The 24,661-nt window shown below is 41.9% G+C and overlaps 2 protein-coding genes across 2 annotated transcripts; both read left to right on the top strand.

The window, feature by feature from the left end:
- The first annotated feature begins 3,518 nt into the window (after window positions 1-3,518).
- LOC121575985 (acidic mammalian chitinase) lies at window positions 3,519-7,939 on the top strand. The gene is made up of 12 exons (XM_041889286.2): window positions 3,519-3,559; window positions 4,491-4,557; window positions 4,684-4,713; window positions 4,977-5,181; window positions 5,283-5,339; window positions 5,584-5,749; window positions 5,956-6,080; window positions 6,300-6,423; window positions 6,629-6,811; window positions 6,940-7,056; window positions 7,163-7,289; window positions 7,429-7,939. Exons 2-12 carry the CDS (start codon window positions 4,533-4,535, stop codon window positions 7,638-7,640), a joined length of 1,371 nt encoding a protein of 456 aa, XP_041745220.2. The 5' UTR covers window positions 3,519-3,559; window positions 4,491-4,532; the 3' UTR covers window positions 7,641-7,939.
- Window positions 7,940-16,868: 8,929 nt separating this feature from the next.
- LOC121575396 (acidic mammalian chitinase-like) lies at window positions 16,869-21,511 on the top strand. The gene is made up of 11 exons (XM_045223045.1): window positions 16,869-16,904; window positions 17,521-17,553; window positions 17,694-17,955; window positions 18,143-18,199; window positions 18,902-19,067; window positions 19,321-19,445; window positions 19,593-19,716; window positions 20,073-20,255; window positions 20,412-20,528; window positions 20,731-20,863; window positions 21,086-21,511. The coding sequence occupies exons 2-11, from the start codon at window positions 17,529-17,531 to the stop codon at window positions 21,331-21,333; spliced, it is 1,440 nt and encodes a 479-aa protein (XP_045078980.1). The 5' UTR covers window positions 16,869-16,904; window positions 17,521-17,528; the 3' UTR covers window positions 21,334-21,511.
- Window positions 21,512-24,661: the final 3,150 nt, after the last annotated feature.

The following is a 24,661-nucleotide window of genomic DNA, read 5'->3' as shown; positions in this document are numbered from 1 at the left end:
GTAGAACATGATGTGTACATACAGTACATACAGAGCAGTAGACATCCCTGGTTCACTCAGACACTGACCAACTCTTACGTTTTTCTCTAGAATAAGATGAAGGGGGATTAAACAGTGATGCCATAAAACTCATGGTTCTTCAGGAAGTCTACTTCAAATGGAACCCCCTGTGAATGGAACGCTTACTTACTTTCTTATGACACAACCCATTGTCTCAACCTAGGATTTTCTGCCTGTGTGTTGGTTTGTTTGATTTATGTGATGTAGTTATGGCGACGACAGCGAACGGATGAATAACTTCACTCGTCCAAATGAATGTTTACCTTTTTTATCGTTTATTTTATGTTGAGAGAACTCAACTTGATAAAGATATTTATCAGTTCTTTGTTTACACTTTTTTTGTGCCTGCATTGTTTAGAAGATTCTGACACAAATGGAAAACTATTTACATTCAGTGGTTTGGGGTTGGCTATGAAACCCATCTATGCTGAAAGATAAGAGGTCTTTCACCATGGCAATTGTTGCGATAAAACTATGAAAGCAGGTATTGAAGACTGATCACAAAGGACAGTGTTATCGTTCACCTCTCATATAACATGTCCTGTTGTTCATTAACTGTTAATCATGCAACACTTCTGCTATAAACACTGTCTGTCTGAGGAGAGTTCACAGCAAGGATACGTCATCTAAGGAACATGCCGCATCTGCTAGTTAATCATGAAGCCCCTGTAGGATTGATTTGGATGGAAAGCAAGGAGAATACCTGCACACCGTTTAGATGTTCCCGATGTTCCCAGAGTTACAATGTCAACCACTGTCTTTGTCAAGCCTGTTGCCACTGTATATTAAACCCGTGGCAGCATTTGAACAGTTGGTATTCTACTTTCTTTTTCCATATCTGATACCCTTTGCACCTGTAAAGTCTGTGGAATGTGTGTTCTGTATAATACCTTGAACTATTGATTTTGGGCATAGTCAAGTAGTTCAATAGTAAACAGCCATTTCAACACAGTGTGTCTGTTCTGAATATAACTACCGGTACATAAAGCTTAGGCAACAGCAAACAAGATGGCAACTACTGTATGTTGTCTCTTGTTGTTTTCTCCATTTCTGTTGCTCTGAACCATTGAGAGGCAGGTTGGCCAGTAGCAGTACATGTATGCTACTACATGTTGTTCTATGCAGTAGAACAGTGCAAGGTATCAAGAAGCTTTGTGGCACTCCAGGGTTTGTGGGTCATCGTAAATTGTATTGTAAGTTTATGATTTCAATACATCTCAGGAGTGTAGGAATCAAATAATACTTTTTATGGTTTGCAAGCGGTCCGGAGAAGCCAAAATCATGTTTTTTTTTGTTATTTGTAAAAGTCTGGGTGGTGAAAAAGGTTTGTTGAGTAAGTGGTTGGATGATGGACCACTTGGTTTTTTCAGTGCTGTTTGTTTGTTAGCTACATCTCACTTTGTAGTGCCCACAACTGTATATAAGTTATTATGATGTTATTGACTCTTTTAAACAGACATCGACTGATTGTCAACATCAGAATGAGCAAGATACAAACACACTCTGCACATGAAACATGTTGATGACAATCTGTTAGTACAGCAACACCACCAGTACAATCGTAGAAAAAAGGGTTCCATAAGGGTTCTTCAGCTGTTCTCATAGGATAACCCTTTTGGGTTCCATGTAGAACCCTCTGTGGAAAGGGTTCTACCTGGAACCAAAAGGGTTCTACCTGGAATCAAAAATAGTTATTCAAAGGGTTCTCATATGGGGACAGCCGAAGAACCCTTTTAGGTTCTAAAATAGCATTTTTTTTCTAAGTGTATACCCAGAGTGCCCATTAGTGACAGTCTTGTTTAATACATAGACATATTCAGCACCACACTAGTCCCCACCTGACAGTTTTTATGTTTTAGACCAATAATGTTGTTTGGATTTTAGTGTGTGAAGCCACTTTACCCTGTGCCTGACGGTGTTCATTCAGGGTCCTTTTATATTGGATTGGGAGTGTTGTGTTTTATAAACTGTTTTTGTATGTGGCTCACTGTAACTTAAAAAAAAAGAGGGCAGCTTAAAAATATGTGAATGTCCAGATGTCTTGCAGTGATGACTTACTTGGGGAAACTCAAACTCACACTTCGTAGTTGAAGACAGTGAATGTGTGATTGGAACTACTGTCTGGCTATACGAAACTGCAGAACAAGGGAGTCAACTCGACTCTCTTTCAACCTGCCTGTCAAACTGTAGTCAAACATGTTGCTGGTGATATGATATCTCACTCTCCTCCGTGTAGCAGTTACTGCAGGGCCTAACAGATGGCCCTATATGCTTTAAGCTACTGGACCACCCAGCTCTGAGATCACTATACACTATATCTCATCTAGCTGTTCAATAATGTTCAAGATAAACTGATAGAGCTGCCAACTGAGAAAGCAGCCTGTGTTCCCTCAAGAGCAAGATAGGAGTTATCGTAGTGAAGAAATATATATACACTGGATCTCACTTATCATCAGTCTGTAGATACTGTACTGCTAGAGTACACTTAGCTCACAAACTCCGAAAAAATAGCCTACTGTTTGGTGGTTAGTGTTGTTCCTTCTTCAACCAGCACGGGTATAGACCTGAAAGACACACAACACATGTACACGTCATCTGCCCTTGCTTTGTTTCTAACCCAATGGGAAATATTGGAAACACTGCCTTTTTGGTTATGTACTTAATGCTAGCTTATTCATTTGCGTATGTGTGTGTGTGAATGTTTTTGTTAACCCAACGCTTTTTGTATTCAAAGTTCCCATCAGCTAAAGACCCATTAAATGTAATTATCATCTTACAGCATCTCTGTAATACTAAGGTGACATCTTTTCCAACTACTGTTCTCTGAATATTATGTGTCAACTTCAAGAAGTCTGATTGGTCGGTTCAAATCTCACTTCCTGGTGGAAGCTACAATGGCTATTGAGGTAGAGGTTGCCCTTAACCACAGATCTAGGATCAGATTACACTCCCCCTAATCATAACCTGAACCATACGGGGCTGAAAACAAATCTGTCACTGTATCAGTGGTTAAGGGCAACCTGTTTGCCAGGATGTGTTTGTCTGTCAGCTGGCTGGGCTGAAATGTTGATATGTTCTGATACCATTGGGTATCTAAATCTGTGATTAAATGGGAATGTGAAGGGGTGGGGTATGGCACTTGTAAATATTAATCAATAAACACCTTGGGATTGTATTTAAATCATGCTTGTTCCACTGTGTTTTTTATTTCCTTACCACTGTTGAATTTGCATGGTAGATGTAGCATGATCATATTAGGTTGTGACCTAGCAGCATGAATAGCCCCTTTTCAAGTAAGTCATAATACTTGCCATTTTACCTAGTGTGCGTAATTTAATCTATTAGGTAATCAGTATGTCTCCCACTTCCCAGAATACCCAGGAATCTTATCACCTGCACTTTGGTACCAATTATTATTAGGGAAAGTGAGAAGTATAAATCAGCAAGAACACAGCACAGCATACTGCAGGAACTCTCCCTCTGTCACTGGTGGAGAAAGGTAACATGGTCACGTCTATATTCATTTACTGAATGTAATATGTAACTTTATATTCATTTATGTAACATACCTTGTAATATCAGAGGTAATATCCCTACTATATTGCACCTTACTTATCATGGATTACATAGTGATAAAAGTGTGTTTATTAATTATGAATTGCATGTGAAGAGATCTAGCAGGTTTGTTAACAGTGAGTGGGTGAGTGTTTGTGTACAAATGTAGGATATTCATTTGAGCGAGTTTGCTACAGCAGGAAAATAATCCTGCAGCAACAGGAAATGTGAATTATTATGTGAATTATAATTAAATTAACTTTTTTCGTAGGGGGTACATACATTTTTCATTACGGCAAATGAAGTCTGACATTTCAAAGTGGAAATTACAAACTTTAGAAGCTTTTTTAAACCTCAAATACACTACAAGTTTGCATTTCCTGCAAAAATTCACAGCAACAAAAGAGTGATCAAAAAAAGATCCTACATCTGTATGCAGTAACAGACTTGGTTCAAATACATTATAGAATACACTGTGGGGTGGGTGGGGTTTGCACTTTTGGGACCATTTCATCGATTCAATTGTACCAGTCAAGTTATGTAAAGTGCACCTCAAGTATTTGAAATTGTTTATACATTTGACCTAGGTCTGGACATACATAAATCTGGCTTTGTTTGCTATCTCGCTATTAAAGAACCATAGGTTCATTGCTAAATATTAGGGATTGTGTAATACGAACAGTATCCAATACTTAATATTTACAAACTTGTTTCATCTGAATTAACAACATAAAAACATAACTGCTCTATGAAATGTTATAATTGTATAATTATAACATGTTGTTATATAGCTATATTTAAGTATTTGTTTATTAATTTTTTTGTTTGTGTGTCTACTAATGTATTTATGTTTTATTTGGTATTTATTTTTACAGGTACATTGTTTTTAAGGCTAACAGACTTGATTTCACAACACAATGGCCAGACTCACTGTGCTTGCAGGTAAATGGCTTCCTCAGTCATTCTAATCATTATCATCATCCTCATCTTATTCTTATCATTATTCTTCAACATGAACCTCTGGGTCTTGGTCATTCAGTGTATGTGAACACTGTCATCTCTCCTCAGGTCTGGGCCTTCTGCTGATGGTGCAGATTGGTAAGCATTTCCCTCATCAACATTTTTACATTTCTCAATTGACATGTTTAGACCATAGAGATAGATTATGTATTCTATCTAAATCTGTGGTTCACACCCAAGAGGCTTGGCAATCGCATCAAAAACCACACATCCCCCATAAGCATTTGGAATATTAAAGAGGGCATCCCAATAAACACAATTGTCCAGCCTGCTATTTTAAGGTACCCCAAAGGGTCAATGTGAACTGCTGTCTCTGAATAGTTTTCCACCTCTACCTTCAGCCACCTCCACCAAACTGGTGTGCCACATGACCAACTGGGCCCAGTACCGCCCCAGCAGTGGGAAGTTCACCCCTGAGAACATCGACCCCTTCCTCTGCACCCATGTGATCTACAGCCTGGCCACCATCAACAGCTTCAACCAGGTCGCCCCCATTGAGTGGAACGACGAAACATTGTACAATAGCCTCAACAACCTGAAGAATGTGTGAGTGACTCTGCGTTGACTTCAGTGAGAGTTGGGCCTTAGTTGATGACTTCATGATGAACACTAGGTTTGACTCCTCATCTCATCTCTCTGATCTGCAGGAACCCAATGATGAAGACTCTGCTGTCTGTCGGAGGCACAGTCAAAGGACTCAGCCCGTAAGTCTAGTGATGATTGTTATTGGTTCATCACAATATTATTTTGCGCAATTCCACATTGGGCAGATTTGTCTTTTTGTACCCAGCACCTGAGATATCAATTATAATGTTGCAAGTTTTTATCATAGTGTTTCCCAGTCTTTGTCCTAATCTGGAGGACTGCTGTGTCTGTTGGGTTTCAGTCCTTTCGTATAGGCTCACAACCAGAGTAACGGTTACATTATGTCTCCTTCCACCCCTCCAGATTCATCGGCATGGTGTCCAAACCTGAGAGCCGGCAGGCCTTCATCAAGTCAGCCATCAACTACCTGCGTTCCCACGGCTTTGACGGTCTCAACCTGGCCTGGGAGTACCCCACTCAGAACGGCAGCCCCGATGGAGACAGGAAGAGGTTCACCGAGCTCGTCAGGGTAAGCTTGCACATAACCTTTTTTTTTTACTGACAGTTATAACATGAGTGAGGATTTGCACCAATATCTTTCAATGTGTTCCTGTCATTTTCTGGGACTATTTATGGTTGTAGAGCCATAACTTCTGAAGGGTTAGCTCAGGCTGAAGGGCCATATAGTTTCTACTACTTTCTGTCAGAGCGTTATGTCTCTATATGGCTTTACAGGAGCTGCAGAAGGCCTTTGAGGACGACGCCAAAGACACCAGGCTGACCCAGCTGCTGCTGTCTGCCAGCGTGGCAGCTCTACAGCCCACCATCAACTCCAGCTACGAGGTGGCCCAGATCGCCAGGTAGGCAGAATGTGACTGAGGCTGAAAGAGATTCGTCAAACACACTTCCAATTGATTTTAAACCAGAGTTGGGGTAAATTCCATTTGATCTAAAAAGACAAATTAGTCAGTAAAGGAAAACCTCATAATAGAGAATAACACCATACATCCAATTCATGAATCTTACAAACTCAACAAACACACTATACTTCATATACTTGTCTCTAAATGTCTCTGCAGCTCTCTGGACTTCATCAACGTGATGACCTATGACTTCCATGGACACTGGGAGAGAGCAACCGGACACAACAGCCCTCTGTACCGCAGCAGCCACGACTCAGTGACACACTACCACTTCAACGTCGTAAGACTAACACACACTTGGTTTTATTAGGATTGATTCTATTCCATGCTGAGTATTAAACCAGGAAGTACTTGTAAACCATTGTGTTATTGACCATGATGATATAAAGGAAACTTGTAAACAAACTATTTAAATATAGGAAATATTGGTGTTGATGTCCTCCAACTTAGCTTCCTTGTCCTAACCACCTGTCCCTGTGTGTTAGGACTCTGCCATGACCTACTGGCTGGACAACGGTGCCCCTGCTGAGAAGCTGCTGATGGGTTTCTCCACCTACGGCCGTACCTACCATCTCACCACCTCCAACACTGGCCTGGGAGCCCCCGCCAACGGCCCCGCTGATGCCGGCCCCTTCACCCGCGAAGCAGGATACTGGTCCCACTACGAGGTACATTTGATCCATGAGGCCTTTTTTCTCAAACTCAAAGCATACAGGCCACGGATCGCAAAACACTCTACTTCATATTGTGTTGTTTGTTTGTCATTAGCTAACAGAATGCTTCTCTCTCCTCCCAGGTCTGCTCCTTCACCTCCAGCGCCACTGTTGAGTGGATTGATGAGCAGAAGGTCCCATATGCCGTCCAGGGCAGCTCCTGGGTGGGCTACGACAGCAAGGAGAGCTACGCTGCCAAGGTACACGCCAGGAACATCTCAGTCAATCTATCCATCAATCAATCAATTTCTCTGTATACCCATGTCCATGTTTACACATCTGTCTGTGTCTTCTTTGCTCCATCAGGTCCATTGGCTGACGAACAAGAACCTGGGAGGAGCCTCTGTGTGGACTCTGGACATGGATGACTTCACTGGTGCTTTCTGTGCTGATGGTCCCTTCCCTCTTGTCAATCATCTCCGCAACTCTCTGGGTAAATTCAGTTCCATTAAGTTAAATTCAAGTTTTTTTTATAAACCACTAAGTCAAGTACAGTAAAGGTAGGTCTTCATGTCATCTCATCTAACACTCCCCTCACTTCCTCCACCCCTCCTTCCCTTTCTCCCTCCCAGGCTTCCCCCCAAGCCCACCACCACTCGGGCCCCCACCACCACCCCTGACCCCATCCTCAGCTTCTGCTCCGGACGCCCAGATGGCCTGTACGTCAACGTCTCCGACAACACCACCTATTTCCAGTGTTTCCGTGGCAACACCTACCTGCACAGATGCCAGCCTGACCTGGTCTTTATTGATGCCTGCAAGTGCTGTGACTGGCCCTGAATGACTGCTAGCTATGTCGGAACAATTAATTAGAATGCTATAACAACCTTTGATAACAACAAGCTGTAACGGCAATAACCTACCCTAGGAACTGGTCCTGAACTGCAACTGGCAAAATTTGACATAATATACTTATTTTCATTTTGTCCTTTTATATTTGCCTGACTACTGTCTTCCTCAATTAAAAAGAATACCATACTCACAATATTCCAAGACCATATTATGAATGATAATAATAAGCCATTTAGCAGACGCTTTTATCCAAAGCAACTTACAGTCATGCGTTCATACATTTTTTGTGTATGTGTGGTCCCGGGGATCGAACCCACTACCTTGGCGTTACAAGCGCCGTGCTCTACCAGCTGAGCTACAGAGGACCACATGTTTAATTATTTTTTTTATTTTTTTCATATACAGGCTCACTTATGTAAAATGTATTTTTCCATGAAATTGAAGAGTGCTGTAATGTTTCAACATGTTACCCGTGATTCATTGTGGAAAAACATCCTGCATGTCACAGCACTAAAGCACATACAGTGTAATGTCCGCTTGTCACTTTCATTAGCTATGATTAAACTGCATATATCAAGCATTTAGTCAACGGTCCCTCTCCTCCCTGCAAATACAACCACAGACATATAAGAATGTGTCACAATCACTACAACTGTAGTTCAGCCCTTTTCACTTGGTCTCAGAGAACTTCACATTGTTAGGGCGTTAAGTAATCTCACACAAGATGATGCATAACAGCCCTAATATTATTTTACTACCAGTTTACCAAGTCATTTCTAAGTTAATATCGTGGACTAAAATATAAAACAACATTTTATATTTTCATTCCAACAAACCTGGATGTTTACCAGAAAACATGCGAAATGAGAAACTGTTCTCCCATGGTCATAGTAGCAGAGCAGTCAGAGTGTATGCTATGGGTTACATTGGCAACACTTATCCTCAGATAATGGCCATTATGAGAGTAATAAACTCCTTTGTCCAAAGTGCTCCATTACTATTACTACCCTGATGTCTCCACATACACTTAGTGTACAAAACATTAAGAACACCTTCCTAATGTTGAGTTGCAGCCCCTTTTCCCCTCAGAACAGCGGTAAATCTTGGAAAAAGTTCCAAGATGGCGAAGTAGTGCAGTTGTGTTTTTATCGTCTGTCTGTAAATAGCCTGTAAATACCCTATTTTCGTACATTTTTCGTACATATTTCCCTATCAGACTTTTCATCCTTCTACAAGATATACTTTCCTGCAACCCGCCTCACTCAATGTGGAACGGATTCTATTATTGACTTACCTTTATCTAGAATCTAGAATCTCCAGTTGAAACTAGCTAGCCAGCTAACTAGCTACTTGCTATTTGCTATTAGCCACAGCTAGCGGTGTTTTCACCCAGAACATTGGATTTTTTTCCGCGGGATTAATTTTAATCATTGGACATTGATCACCGGATATTCGGCCAGTCTGCACAGCGCGTTATCGACCCAGAACATATCAGTTTTTCCGCGGAATCACTGATTCACTGGACCTTTAACTCCGGATTAATCGCTACCAGCTGGCTACAACAAATCGGACGCTGTGGTCTGGCTAATCAACCTGAGCTAGGCCCATCTCCCGGCTATCTACCTCTCTATCAACCGGACGGGACCACATAGTATTGACACGGAGCCCCGCCGATCCTACACGACTGGTCTGCCGACGAAATCGTCTGATGTGGTTACGACGTAACCACGAAGATTCCATCCATCTGCTAGCCCTGGCCCGTTAGCACACGCTTACTCACTAAACTGAACTAGCTACTGGACTAGCTACTTGCTATTAGCCACAGCTAGCAGTGTTTCACCCAGAACATTTGATTTTTTTCCGCGGGATTAATTTTAATCACTGGTCTTTGATCACCGGATATTCGGCCAGTCAGCACTGCGCGTTATCGACCCAGAACATATCAGTTTTTCCGCCCGGAATCACTGGACCTTTAACTCCGGATTCTTCGCTACCAGCTGGCTACAACAAAACGGACGTAGCACACGCTAGCCGTGGCCTCTTACTCACTAGCACTTCACCACCGGACCTTATGATAACTCAGCTATACAGCTGATATCTGCTGGACTGTTCCTTTTTTTACGGTACTACATCCTGTTTATGTTTAGCCTCAGCCCAAACATGGTTAGTTTATTGTTGTTTCGGTTATTTCTAATTGTACTATATCACTGTAGACCCCACAGCCTAGCTAAACCTGCCTTAGTTAGCTCTTTTGTCCCTCCACCCATACACTCAGAGACCGACTCAATTGATGCCTCTAGAGATACTATCTCTTTCAGTGTTACCCAACGCTTAGGTTTACCTCCACTTTACTCATATCCTTCCATATCCTTGTCTGTACATAATGCCCTGAATCTTTTCTATAACACCCGGAAATCTGCCCCCTTTATTCTATGTACCCAACGCACTAGAAGACCAGTTCTTAAAGCCTTTAGCCGTATCCTTATTCTAGTCCTCCTCTGTTCCTCTGGTGATGTAGAGGCTAACCCAGGCCCTGTAGCCCCCAGTATCACTCCTACTCCCCAGGAGCTATCATTTGTTGACTTCTGTAATCGCAAAAGTCTTGGTTTCTTGCACATAAATATCAGAAGTCTACTTCCTAAGTTTGAGTTATTCACTGCGTTAGCACACTCTGCCAACCCTGATGTTCTAGCAGTGTCTGAATCCTGGCTTAGGAAGGCCACCAAAAAATCTGAAATTTCCATCCCCAACTATAACATTTTCCGTCTAGATAGAACTGCCAAAGGGGGGGTGGAGTTGCAATCTACTGTAGAGATAGCCTGCAGAGCTCTATCATACTATCCAGGTCTGTGCCCAAACAGTTTGAGCTTCTACTTCTAAAAATCCACCTTTCCAGAAATAAGTCTCTCACTGTTGCCGCTTGCTACAGACCCCCCTCAGCCCCCAGCTGTGCCCTGGACACCATATGTGAATTGATTGCCCCCATTTATCCTCTGAGTTTGTACTGCTTGGTGACCTAAATTGGGATATGCTTAATACCCCAGCCATCCTACAATCCAAGCTAGATGCCCTCAACCTCACGCAAATTATCAACGAACCTACCAGGTACAACCCTAAATCCTTAAACATGGGTACCCTCATAGATATCATCCTGACTAACATACCCTCTAAATACACCTCAGCTGTCTTCAACCAGGATCTCAGCGATCACTGCCTTATTGCCTGCGTCCGTAACGGGTCCGCGGTCAAACAACCACCCTCATCACTGTCAAACGCTCCCTAAAACACTTTAGCGAGGAGGCCTTCCTAATTGACCTGGCCCAGGTATCCTGGATGGATATAGATCTCATTCCGTCAGTAGAGGATGCCTGGTTGTTCCTTAAAAGTAATTTCCTCTCAATCTTAAATAAACATGCCCCATTCAAAAAAATACAGAACTAAGAACCGATATAGCCCTGGTTCTCCTCAGACTTGACTGCCCTTGACCAGCACAAAAACATCCTGTGGCGTACAGCATTAGCATCAAAAAAGCCCCCGCGATATGCAACTTTTCAGGGAAGTTAGGAACCAATATACACAAGCAGTCAGGAAAGCAAAGGCTAACTTTTTCAAACAGAAATTTGCATCCTGTAGCACTAACTCCAAAAAGTTTTGGGACACTGTAAAGTCCATGGAGAATAAGAGCACTTCCTCCCAGCTGCCCACTGCACTGAGGCTAGGAAACACTATCTCCACCGATAAATCTACAATAATCGAGAATTTCAACAAGCATTTTGCTACAGCTGGCCATGCTTTCCATCTGGCTACCACTAACCCGGCCACCAACTCTGCACCCTCTGCTGCAACTTGCCCATGCTCCCCCGCTTCTCCTTCACACAAATTCAGACAGCTGATGTTTTGAAAGCGCTGCAAAATCTGGACCCCTACAAATCAGCTGGGCTAGACAATCTGGACCCTTTCTTCCTAAAACTAGCCGCCGAAATTGTCGCAACCCCTATTACTAGTCTGTTCAACCTCTCTTTCATAACGTCTGAGATCCCCAGAGATTGGAAAGCTGCCGCGGTCATCCCCCTCTTCAAAGGGGGTGACACTCTAGATCCAAACTGCTACAGACCTATATCCATCCTGCCCTGCCTTTCGAAAGTATTCGAAAGCCAAGTTAATAAACAGATCATCGACCATTTCGAATACCACCGTACCTTCTCCGCTATGCAATCCGGTTTCCGAGCTGGTCACGGGTGCACTTCAGCCACGCTCAAGGTCCTAAACGATATTATAACCGCGATTGATAATAGACAGTACTGTGCAGCCGTCTTCATCGACCTGGCCAAGGCTTTCGACTCTGTCAACCACCGCATTCTTATTGGCAGACTAAATAGCCTTGGTTTCTCAAATGACTGCCTCGCCTGGTTCACCAACTACTTCTCAGATAGAGTTCAGTGTGTCAAATCGGAGGGCCTGTTGTCTGGACCTATGGCAGTCTCTATGGGGGTGCCACAGGGTTCAATTCTTGGGCCGACACTTTTCTCCGTGTATATCAATGATGTCGCTCTTGCTGCTGGTGACTCTCAGATCCACCTCTACGCAGACGACACCATTTTGTATACATCTGGCCCTTCATTGGACACTGTGTTAACAAACCTCCAAACGAGCTTCAATGCCATACAACAATCCTTCAGTAGCCTTCAACTGCTCTTAAACACTAGTAAAACTAAATGCATGCTTTTCAATCGAACGCTGCTAGCACCCGCCCACCCGACTAGAATCACCACTCTCGACGGGTCTGACCTAGAGTATGTGGACAACTACAAATATCTAGGTGTCTGGTTAGACTGTAAACTCAACTTCCAGACTCACATAAAGAATATCCAATCCAAAGTTAAATCTAGAATCGGCTTCCTATTTCGCAACAAAGCCTCCTTCACTCATGCTGCCAAACATGCCCTCGTAAAACTGACTATCCTACCGATCCTTGACTTCGGCGATGTCATTTATAAAATAGCCTCCAACACTCTACTCAGCAAATTGGATGTAGTCTATCACAGTGCCATCCGTTTTGTCTCCAAAGCCCCATACACTACCCACCACTGTGACCTGTACGCTCTTGTTGGCTGGTCCTCACTACATGTTCGTCGTCAAACCCACTGGCTCCAGGCCATCTATAAATCACTGCTAGGCAAATCCCCGCCTTATCTTAGCTCATTGGTCACCATAGCAGCACCCACCCGTAGTCTACGCTCCAGCAGGTATATCTCACTGGTCATTCCCAAAGCCAACACCTCCTTTGGCCGCCATTCCTTCCAGTTCTCTGCTGCCAATGACTGGAACGAATTGCAAAAATCTCTGAAGCTGGAGACTCTTATCTCCCTCAATAACTTTAAGCATCAGTTGTCAGAGCACCTTACCGATCACTGCACCTGTACACAGCCCATCTGAAATTAGCCCACCCAACTACCTCATCCCTATATTGTTATTTAATTTGCTCTTTTGCACCCCAGTATCTCTATTTGCACATAATCTCTTGCACATCTAGCATTCCAGTGTTAATACTATTGTAATTATTCTGCACTATAGCCTATTTATTGCCTTACCTCCATAACTTGCTACATTTGCACACACTGTATATATATTTTCTGTTGTATTTCTGACTTTATGTTTTTTTTTACCCCATATGTAACTCTGTGTTGTTTTTGTTGCACTACTTTGCTTTGTCTTGGCCAGGTCGCAGTTGTAAATGAGAACCTGTTCTCAACTGGCTTACCTGGTTAAATAAAGGTGAAATAAAAAATAAAATAAAAAAATTTGTCGGGGCATGGACTCTACAAGGTGTTGAAAGCATTCCACAGGGATGCTGGCCCATGTTGACTCCAGTGCTTCCCACAGTTGTGTCAAGTTGGCTGGATGTCTTTTTGGTGGTGGAACATTCTTGATACACACGGGAAACTGTTGAGCGTGAAAAATCCAGCAGCGTTCCAGTTCTTGACACACTCAATATGTGCGCCTGGCACCTACTACCATACCCCGTTCAAAGGCACTTAAACATTTTGTCTGAATGGCACACATACACAATCCATGTCTCAATTGTATCAAGGCTTAAAAATCCTTCTTTAACCTGTCTCAAATCAAATCAAATCAAATTTTATTGGTCACATGCGCCGAATACAACAGGTGCAGACATTACAGTGAAATGCTTACTTACAGCCCTTAACCAACAGTGCATTTATTTTAAACAAAAAAGTAAGAATAAAACAACAACAAAAAAGTGTTGAGAAAAAAAGAGCAGAAGTAAAATAAAGTGACAGTAGGGAGGCTATATATACAGTAAAATAAAGTGACAGTAGGGAGGCTATATATACAGGGGGGTACCGTTGCATAGTCAATGTGCGGGGGCACCGGCTAGTTGAGGTAGTTGAGGTAATATGTACATGTGGGTAGAGTTAAAGTGACTATGCATAAATACTTAACAGAGTAGCAGCAGCGTAAAAGGATGGGGTGGGGGGGCAGTGCAAATAGTCCGGGTAGCCATGATTAGCTGTTCAGGAGTCTTATGGCTTGGGGGTAGAAGCTGTTGAGAAGTCTTTTGGACCTAGACTTGGCACTCCGGTACCGCTTGCCGTGCGGTAGCAGAGAGAACAGTCTATGACTAGGGTGGCTGGAGTCTTTGACAATTTTGAGGGCCTTCCTCTGACACCGCCTGGTATAGAGGTCCTGGATGGCAGGGAGCTTTGCCCCAGTGATGTAGGAATGATTTGATTGAAACAAGTGCCATTTGTACATATGGTAACATGTAATAATAATAATTATTCTGTTGAATTATTTCAAGAAGTGACAAAATATGTCTCCTCCCCTTCATCTACACTGATTGAAGTGGATTTAACAGGTGACACCAGTAAGGGATCATAGCTTTCACCTGGATTCACCTGGTCAGTCTATGTCATGGAAAGAGCAGGTGTTCCTAATGTTTTGTACATCAGTGTAGATAACACGCTTTCCGTTTACAGGATTCAGATGGCCTCCGAAAGAGGTCATGGTAGCTAATTAATTTATGTTACAGTTTAGAAGGCTGAGACATTTAGGGTGAAACAATATATTTTGTCACTTCTTGAAATAATTCAACAGAATAATTATTATTATTACATGTTACCATATGTACAAATGGCACTTGTTTCAATCAAATCATTCCTAAAGAAACTAAAGGGTATTAATTAGCAGGTAAAGATAATATAATAATCAACTTACCATAACATTTCAATGTAAATCCCAGTAATGAGGGTACCATAAAATACAGCTGTTTATGTGAACACTTCTTCATGGTGGTATTGATTTCTCTCATTATAATCAACAAAGTCTAGTGGGTGAAATATGCTGTTAACAGCCACAATGCAGCCCTGTACATAGCATAATGCATCCCACGGGGACTGAAGCTGAGTGTTCATTCACTGTTTTAATAAAGTGCCCAAAATGTAAGGAAATTACAAATAGACACCACAGTAACTGTTTTGTTATGTAGATATTGCACACACACACACACACACACACACACACAAAAAAACATGATTAAAAGGAACTGTCATTGCTGTCACTTAACTATACAAGTCAATGTTATAAAAAAAATAAAAAAAATGCAGCACTGCAACCTGTGCCATATTCCACGAGGACAGTTTACATAAGGCTTATTATTTATTGATAGACAGTTATTAAAGGTTGTTGCACCTCTTATTATATATTACTGTAATCAGTAGTCTCAGCAGTAGTAAGTGATTTGTAAATGTTGTCATTTATGTGAAAGATTACATAAGATATATATTTTATTTAATCTTTGTTTTGTTTTTATTATATGTGTGAGTGCACATGCGCAGCAAAGCGCCAACAAAACTACAATTTTGCTGACATTAAATATCCAAGTAAACTTTGCTCCAAGGCACCTGCCAAAAACACATGGCAGTGACTTAACCAATTTTCCCCAACAAACCACTGCCAGAAATTCATATCGTTATCATAAGAGATCAAAGTTTAAAAATTAAGTTTTTTTTTTAAATATGTAATTCAGTACAGATATGAACCTGCTGGATCAAAGATAATCAGATATGCCATAATACATTTGAGAAGGGTCAACTATTTAAATGTTTAGCTGTTTTTGACAGCTCGGGACACAGGTAGCATAATCTAAACAAATGATGATTATTATTATCAACCTTGGCAACATGCACATAATATGACTAATTAATGTGTTCGCATAATTCCAGCAAATGGATAGTTGTGCCAATTATGATCAAAATTGTTCTAAATGCTAAATATACACAGTGTACAAAACATTAGGATCACCTGCTCTTTCCATGACATAGACTGACCAGAGGAATCCAGGTGAAAGCTATGATCCCTTATTGATATTACCTGTTAAATCTACTTTAATCAGTGTAGATGAAGGGGAGGAGACAGGTTAAAGAAGGATGTTTAACCACTTAAGCTTTGAGACGATTGAGACATGGATTGTGTATGTGTGCCATTCAGAGGGTGAATGGACAATACAAAAGATTTAAGTGCCTTTGAACAGGGAAGGGTAGTAGGTGCCAGGCGCACCGGTTTGAGTGTGTCAAGAACTGCAACGCTGCTGGGTTTTTCACACTCAACAGTTTCCTGTGTGTATCAAGAATGGTCCAACACCCAAAGGACATCCAGCCAACTTGACAACTGTGGGAAGCATTGTGGTCAACATGGGCCAGCATCCCTGTGGAGTGCTTTCGACATGTCCATGTGCCGACGAATTGAGGCTGTTCTGAGGGCAAAAGGGGGTGCAAGTCAATATTACGAAGGTGTTCCTAATGTTTTGTACAATCAGTGTACAATCCCAGCTACAGTTTTTTTATACTGTACATAACATTGTTTTGCAAACACAGAATGGACATTCTCAAAGTGTAGATGCTTCATATGAATTACTTTGACCTCAAAATCTCTACTAAAATGGGAAATGAATAGAAATACAACATTACCAATCTAATGTGCACTATTGTTTATCTGTTTATGCTCAGGTTATGTGTCTTCTTATGTGGTTAGTGTCTTATCTGTCTTGTTTTGCATTTCTGAGCTGAGTACTGTACATTACCTGGCCTGTCATAAATTAATCACCACCCCAGTCCATACTCTTCTGTACTTATCTGATTTGGTTCCATGGGGGCCCACCCACCCTTGGATAAACTACATAAAAAGCCAGACCAAACTTCTCATCACTGACTCATTCATCGTTGAAGTTCTCACGGTAAGCTCAGAAGGAAACTCACTAGTCACAGCTGACAGTTTCCCTGGTCATATTAGGACCAACTTGATTCATTGTGTAATTGGATAAATGTGCCTTCGATGATAGTAGCAATTTTGTTTCAGTTGCTAGCCAATGTTGCTTTCAATGTCTTGGTCTGTATATCTTTAGTCTCTGGCTATTCATATTATTTGTATTGCATTCTGACAACAACTGATGCAGTATCGCTATTGGAAAGGATTTTGTGGGAATCTAAGGACATTGCTAATTTAGTTTACTAAATAATCGAACTAAATCAATGTACTAATGAGAGTCAGTGAATGCACAAATTATTATTGAATTATTATTTCAAAACTGTGGCACTTGTTTAGGACAGTACCCTGTGCAGTGCAGTGGGTCAGGTTAATTTAATGGGGAGATGTGAGTGGTGGTAGTTTATTGTTGTTCTGTCTGTAGTGAGCAGGTAATATTCAAAACCTTGCATCTGTTCCATGCTGGCATAACCAACTGTAAATATCATGATGACAGGTCCAAGTATCATTGGTGAAAATATCTCTCTGTCTGTCTCTCACTCTATCTCTTACACTCTCTCCTTCTCTCTTTGTCTCGTATCGAACAGAAGTCAAGATGTCTAAACTGACAATCTTAGCAGGTGACTATGACTCCATAGTTTACACCAGGCACTATCACTGCCTTTAATGTTCTAGTAAAATTATATGCTTTGACATAAACGTTTTTGGGGCTATTTACATAGACATTTGCTTTGCCTTTTAAAACTCTCTCTCTCTCTAGGCTTGTGCCTGGTGCTGTGCCAGTTGGGTGCTTCCACCTCAGATTCCACCGTAGCTGCTGCCTCTCCCAAGATGGTGTGCTACTTCACCAACTGGTCTCAGTACAGACAAGACAAAGGGAAGTACAGGCCCGAGAATGTGGACGCCCACCTGTGCACTCACCTGATCTATGCTTTCTCCATCCTCAACCACCGCAACGAGCTGGTCACCTACGAGTGGAACGATGACGTCCTCTACAAGTCCTTCAACGCCTTGAAGGCCAAGTAAGTGGCTCGCTTTACAACTTATTAGTGTTGGTGTTGCATAATTTGGAATGTAGTTTAACTGGTGTTTAATCACTCCTCTGAACTGGAGCTTGTTTTTAGCAGCCACTTGCAGAATTATCAATGTACTCATATACAACATTGATGAATAATCTCAACCCCTCCTCTCTTTGCCGTCTCTCTGCAGGAATCCTCATCTTAAGACTCTGCTGGCCGTTGGAGGATGGAACTTTGGTTCTTCCCAGTGAGTACCTCCCTTAGTCACGCTACAGGGCTATGAAACGCACCATACATTTGGCTTACTTAGATTATCTGCAACTGTATCTACTGTATCATAGTATTTGTGAGATGTGTGTGTTAACTATACATTTACATTTTAGTCATTTAGCAGACGCTCTTATCCAGAGCGACTTACAGTTAGTGAGTACATACATTTTCATACTGGCCCCCCGTGGGAAACAAACCCACAACTCTGGCGTTGCAAGCGCCATGCTCTACCAACTGAGCTACAGCGGACCTAAATATACTAGGGCACGTGAAATCACACAACTATCATGTTTTCAGTGAAGATAGGATGCGGTTCAAAGTGCTTTTGTCAAGATAACTTTGATCATGACTATCAGTACTATATGACCACTGGTATCTGTGCTAATTTACTTTTAGCACACTTTAGCAACTATACGGTGTATTATATTATGGCGTCCTGACAAAACCTTGATCATCTCTCAGGTGTTCCATCATGGTGTTGTAGTAGCAAACTCTCAGTTAACCCAGAACTAAAATCTCGTGTAATTTGGTCAGATGCTCAATTTATGTTTACCTAGTTTGTCCATGAGAGATTAGCTAGTAGTATATCTGTGGAAGTAGTACATTAGTAGGTAGTATTTAGAAACCATATGGTGTATTGTAATGCAGACTCATGATTAAACATTCTTCCTCTCTTCAGGTTCTCCATCATGGTGAATAATGCTGCCAACCGTCAGACATTCATCCAGTCGTCCATCAGCTTCCTGAGAACTCACGGCTTTGACGGTCTGGATCTGGACTGGGAGTACCCCGGGTCCAGAGGGAGCCCCCCAGAGGACAAGAAGAGGTTCACTCTGCTCTGCCAAGTGGGTGTGGCTCCTCCACTACAGTTATTACTCAATGGTAGTAATGTAGATAAATAATGGCTTGGATGTATATAGTGCTTTTCCAGGCATTCAAAGAGCTTTACCAAAGAAAAGAAACTCTTCTTATTCACTAGCATACTGGAGGCATACTATTCAGATATTTTGCCCAGCTCCTATGGTTCCCCATAATACGTCTTTACTGTGTATCTCCAACCCTCTCTGACCCATGATGTTTTGTGTGTGTGTTATACAGGAGCTCGTGGCAGCCTACGCAGCTGAGGCCAAGTCCACTGGCAATGCCCAGCTCATGCTGACCGCTGCCGTGCCCGCTGGGAAGGGAACCATCGATGCTGGATATGAGATTGCTGAGGTCGCCAAGTGAGTCTGACGGCTTTTTTGAATATGAATGTTTCCTGCAGAGGTCAATCAGTTTAAATAGCTATGGAGCTTTAGAAACAGTTTTTAGGTGACATTTCTGTTCTCAGTGGTTATAGTTTGTGTGTCTGTTTGTGTGTACGTCTCCAGGACTCTGGACTTCATCAATGTGATGACTTACGACTTCCACGGAACTTGGGAGCAATTCACTGGACACAACAGCCCCCTGTACCGCGGTGCTCATGACGAGGGAGATCTTATCTACTTCAACACTGTAAGGAAAAATAACACACAGACTGACAGAATCTTTATCAGTATGTATAATGATATTATTGTAAACCCATAGTATGCAAGTAGTATGTTTAAAACCCTTGTCATTCCATCTTTATAAAAGAAAATAGGTTTAAAACATCAAACAGATTTGCTGATGTTATTTGCTTATCATGGTGTGGTATAATCATGACATTTGCTACACATTTTCACCATGATAGAAAAAGCATAGTGCCACTTTACTTTCGGGTGCTGTTCTACAACAATAAATGCCCTAGCACTGCTGAAGTACTTGCTACATTTCTCACTTCTCTCTCCATCCATCCCTCCATCCCTCTACCTCCCCTCTTTCTCTCTCAGGACTACGCCATGAAGTACTGGAGAGACAATGGCACCCCAGTGGAGAAGCTGAACATGGGCTTCGCCACCTATGGTCGTACCTTCCGTCTGACATCATCTGACACCAGCGTTGGAGCACCAGCCAGTGGCCCTGCCTCCGCAGGGCCCTACACCCGCGAGGCCGGCTTCTGGGCCTACTATGAGGTGAGAGCTGGGGGCCAAAACATTCATTCACGCAAGACCAAAATGTTAAGCAAAGTTAGATATCAGTTTTTCATTGTTATTCCAAATATGCTGTACAACGGAGACCTTTGCATGAGTTTTTCACTAAACAAACTCCCTTTTTGTGTGTTTGTTAAGATCTGCACCTTTATAAATGGCGCAACAGTTGAGATGATTGCAGACCAGATGGTTCCCTATGCCTACAAGGGCAATGAGTGGGTTGGATTCGACTCCAGGCAGAGCTATGAGACCAAGGTCATTTCACCTAATCAGTTAACATAATATAGTAATTTAGATATGAAAATATTTTTGCCCATAGTCATTAAAGTGGTCAACAAAAAGTCTGGTACGATACTTAAGGTTTAATAAAACTTCTGTGACATATCCTCTAAATATATGCACCCTCTCTCTCTATGTCTCTGTCTATCTACCGCTGTCTCCTCATTCGATCCCACAGGTCCGCTACATGAAGGACAACAAATTTGGCGGTGCCTTCGTGTGGGCCCTGGATCTTGATGACTTCGCCAACCAGTTCTGCGCTGAGGGCAACCACCCTCTGATGGGACACCTGCGCAACCTTCTTGACATCAGTAAGTCTGAAGTTTTAGTGAAGGAGCAAACCTGATATTCAAAAACTGAAGTGTAATCTGAAATGGACCACCTACTAGACCAGATTATCCCACTGTGTGATGGGCCACTATGATAAATCCAGTCAGATTAAATAATGTTACGAAATGTCATCACTGTTTCATCACCTCAGCTCTGTCTTTCATAGTAAAACCCGCTCTCCTTTTATTTTTCCTCCCATCCAGAACTACCCCCTCTGCCCCCTACCACCACCCCCAAACCTGGCTCAGTCACCACCACACGCCCCACCACCACCACCGTCACCACCCACGCCCCTGGGACAGGTTTCTGCAACGGCAAGCCTGATGGCATCTACGCCAACCCAGACGACATCACCACCTTCTACATGTGCGCCCATGGCAACACCCACCTCAACACCTGTGGCAACGGTTCCGTCTTCGACCCCAGCTCCAAGGTCTGCGTGTGGCCTTAAGCGTGTTGTGCGGGAGTGAGGGAGTGAAATAGCATCGCTAATGCCAGCATTGTATTTACCAACTTTAAAGGCGCAGTGCAGTCAAACATTTAATTTCCTGTTGTTTTTTAAAATTATATTTCTACACTATGAGGTCGAAATAACACTTGGAAATTGTGAAAATTATGATAATGCCCTTCTAGTGTATGCCTGGAATTTCAGCCTGTTCAGGTGGGATGGTGTTTTTGGCCCACAACCTGACATCACAATCTGATCAGATTTTTCTGACCAATGACTAGCCATCTTTTATTTGCATATGTATCCTCCTACTTTGAAGGGGTATGTCGGGTAGGCTCTAGTGTCTAGACCATAGAGATTCTATTAAATTAGTATCCTAATTGTATGGTCTAGATTATCCTATCCACCAATCAGGGCTGTGTATGTAAATATATTTAAATTTGTATCAACACGCTCACACGATCAGACTGAGTATCTCAAACAGAAAAGGTGGCTCTGGAAAATAAATGATAAAAAATACATTTCGCTATTTCATTAGTTTTTTTCATGAAACACACACACAGTGATTTATTAGACATACAGTGATGATTTAAAAATGTAATTAAAAAGACTGCATCGGGGCTTTAAAGCTGCAATATGCAACTTTTTGGTTGACCTGACCAAATTCACATAGAAATGTGAGTTATAGATCTGTCATGCTCATTGAAAGCAAGTCTAAGAAGTGGTAGATCTGTTCTATGTGTGCTATTTCTATGCATCTTGTGCTCAAGTTTTGTTTTTGCGTCTTTTACTTTCGGTTTTGTACACCAGCTTCAAACAGCTGAAAATATATTTCACAGCGGTTTAGATGGTACAATGATTCTCTACACTATACTTGCTTGTTTTGTCACATAAACTGAAATTAGGCGAACTATTAGAATTTTAGCAACCAGGAAATGACAGAGCAAGTTCTGCATCGTGCATCTTTAAGTGTTACTGTGGTGCTAAAACATGTTTTGTGGGAAGGGAAGAATGCTGTGTGTAGACAATAATTGAGATTCAATTAGTTGAGTCTCGTGCTTAGTTTTGTAGTAGTGAAAATGATTTGTTTGTTTTATTTTTTAAACACATTCAAAACAGATAATTTTCACTACTACAAAACTAAGCGCAATACTAATTTTCAAATGACATTTGATGAGGAGTCATTAATTAAAAGGGAAAAGAGACAGCTATTCAAGTAAAATAAAGACTATAGAGATACAGTATATGGCTCTGGGTTTGTAGAAGTATCACAAAACAAATGTGTTTGTCATGCTAAACCAAGAAGCCTCAAGGTAATACATGTTTTAGTGTAAGAATTCTGCTTTATCTTGTATTTTCCCTTTGTTTGACATGGTTTTTAATACCATCACTTACATTTTAGACATTTAGCAGACGCTCTTATCCAGAGCGACTTACAGTTAGTGAGTGCATACATCATTTTTTTTCATACTGGCCCCCTGTGGGAATCAAACCCACAACCCTGGCGTTGCAAACACCATGCTCTACATCCCTGCGGGCCATTCCCTCCCCTACCCTGGACGATGCTAGGCCAATTGTGCGCCGCCCCATGGGTCTCCCGGTCGTGGCCAGCTACAATAGAGCCTGGATTCGAACCAGGATCTCTAGTGGCACAGCTAGCACTGCGATGCAGCGCCTTAGACCACTGCGCCACTTAAACATTTATTACCTTGAGTCTTGCAAGTCACAAATGAATGTGGCCTGGCACAAGGCAAAAGGAAAGGGGAGTGAAAACATTGTAGAAAACACCTTCAAATGTTGGTGTTGGAGTCTTCAGGGATGGGGCACCTTGCATTGTGAATTACATACAGTTGAATACAAGCGTTGAAATTCCTCATATCCAAACATCCATGAAAAACATCCCAGAGAGATTTTTTTTTAAACCATTGCAATCTCAATCAAATGCACATACACACAGCAATTTAACACAAAACACAAAATAAAACATTTATTTAGAAATAAATGGCAGTGTAATATTCCTTAGTTCACAAAAATTTTTGGACTGACAGACGTCATGACATTGTAGGTTATGTTTCTATGTGCAGGACAGTATACAACAGCCCTTAGCTATGTGAGCAGCAGTCGGGCTGACAGCATAGTCCTGAGGAAGTGACATAGGGATTACAAGCATCCTGCCACCCAACACGATGCAGGAAGTGAGAACCATTCAGCCAGCATGACAGACGACACATCCACCAACACCTGCTCCTCAAGAGTCACTCCAGGTCACTATAACAACAGTATAGACAACTGACTGACATCAAAATCAAACTTGAACGCGTACACTGCTTCAAACAGAGAGGACATCGATACAAGCGCCCAATCGTTGCCAAATTCTTATCCTTTAAAGACAAAACAATGGTCAAAAGCCTTGGTAAAAGACTCACTGGCACGAAAATAGGCATGAACGATCAGTTACCTAAGGAAATCGCAGAATGGCGCAAAGTACTGTACCCACTCTTCAAAGATAATAAACTTAAAGGGAGGCGTGTAGCTCGCATAGTTGATAAACTATACATTGATAAGCAACTGCTCCAGGACACCAAGACAACTCCATGGCTGTTCTAAATAATAGAAAGTTCCCATAGAAGGGACAAATAATGAAACAACCTACACCAGTGGAGGCTGGTAGGAGCAGCTATAGGAGGACAAGCTCAATGTAAAGGCTGGAATGGAATAAATGGAAAGGTATCAAACACATCAAACATATGGAAACCACATGTTTGACTCCATTCTATTGATTCCATTCCAGCCGTTACAATGAGCCCGTCCTCCAATTGCTCCTTCCACCAGCCTCCACTGCCCTACACTATACACGTCTAGGATTGTCTTTAGAATCTGGAAAAATTAAAAAACATAATACATCTGATAAAGATAATAACAACAAAATCTGGGAATGTTTTAAAAACATTTGTTTTTATATTTATATACAGTGAGATGGGAGAACCTTCCAGAAGGACAACGATCTCTGCAGCACTCCACCAATCAGTCCTTTATGGTAGAGTGGCCAGACAGAAGCCACTCCTCAAAAAAAGGCATATGACAGCCCGCTTGGAGTTTGCCTAAAGGCACCTAAAGGACTCTCAGATCATGAGAAACAACATTCTCTGGTCTGATGAAACCAAGATTGAACTCTTTGGCCTGAATGCCAACCCAGCTTACAAAATTACGTTCCAGGACGTGACCACAAAGTTATTTTTGTCCCCACATAAGTCATGATAACGTTATTGTGAAACTTACAGACGATGTTCCAAAATGTATTTCTATCATTACGATTGTAACGTTTTATGAA

This window comes from Coregonus clupeaformis, chromosome 10 (genome assembly GCF_020615455.1).
Source record: "Coregonus clupeaformis isolate EN_2021a chromosome 10, ASM2061545v1, whole genome shotgun sequence".
Classification (NCBI taxonomy): domain Eukaryota; kingdom Metazoa; phylum Chordata; class Actinopteri; order Salmoniformes; family Salmonidae; genus Coregonus; species Coregonus clupeaformis.
The sequence above is the reverse complement of the archived record's forward strand: the minus strand, read 5'-3'. Positions and strand labels throughout refer to the sequence as shown.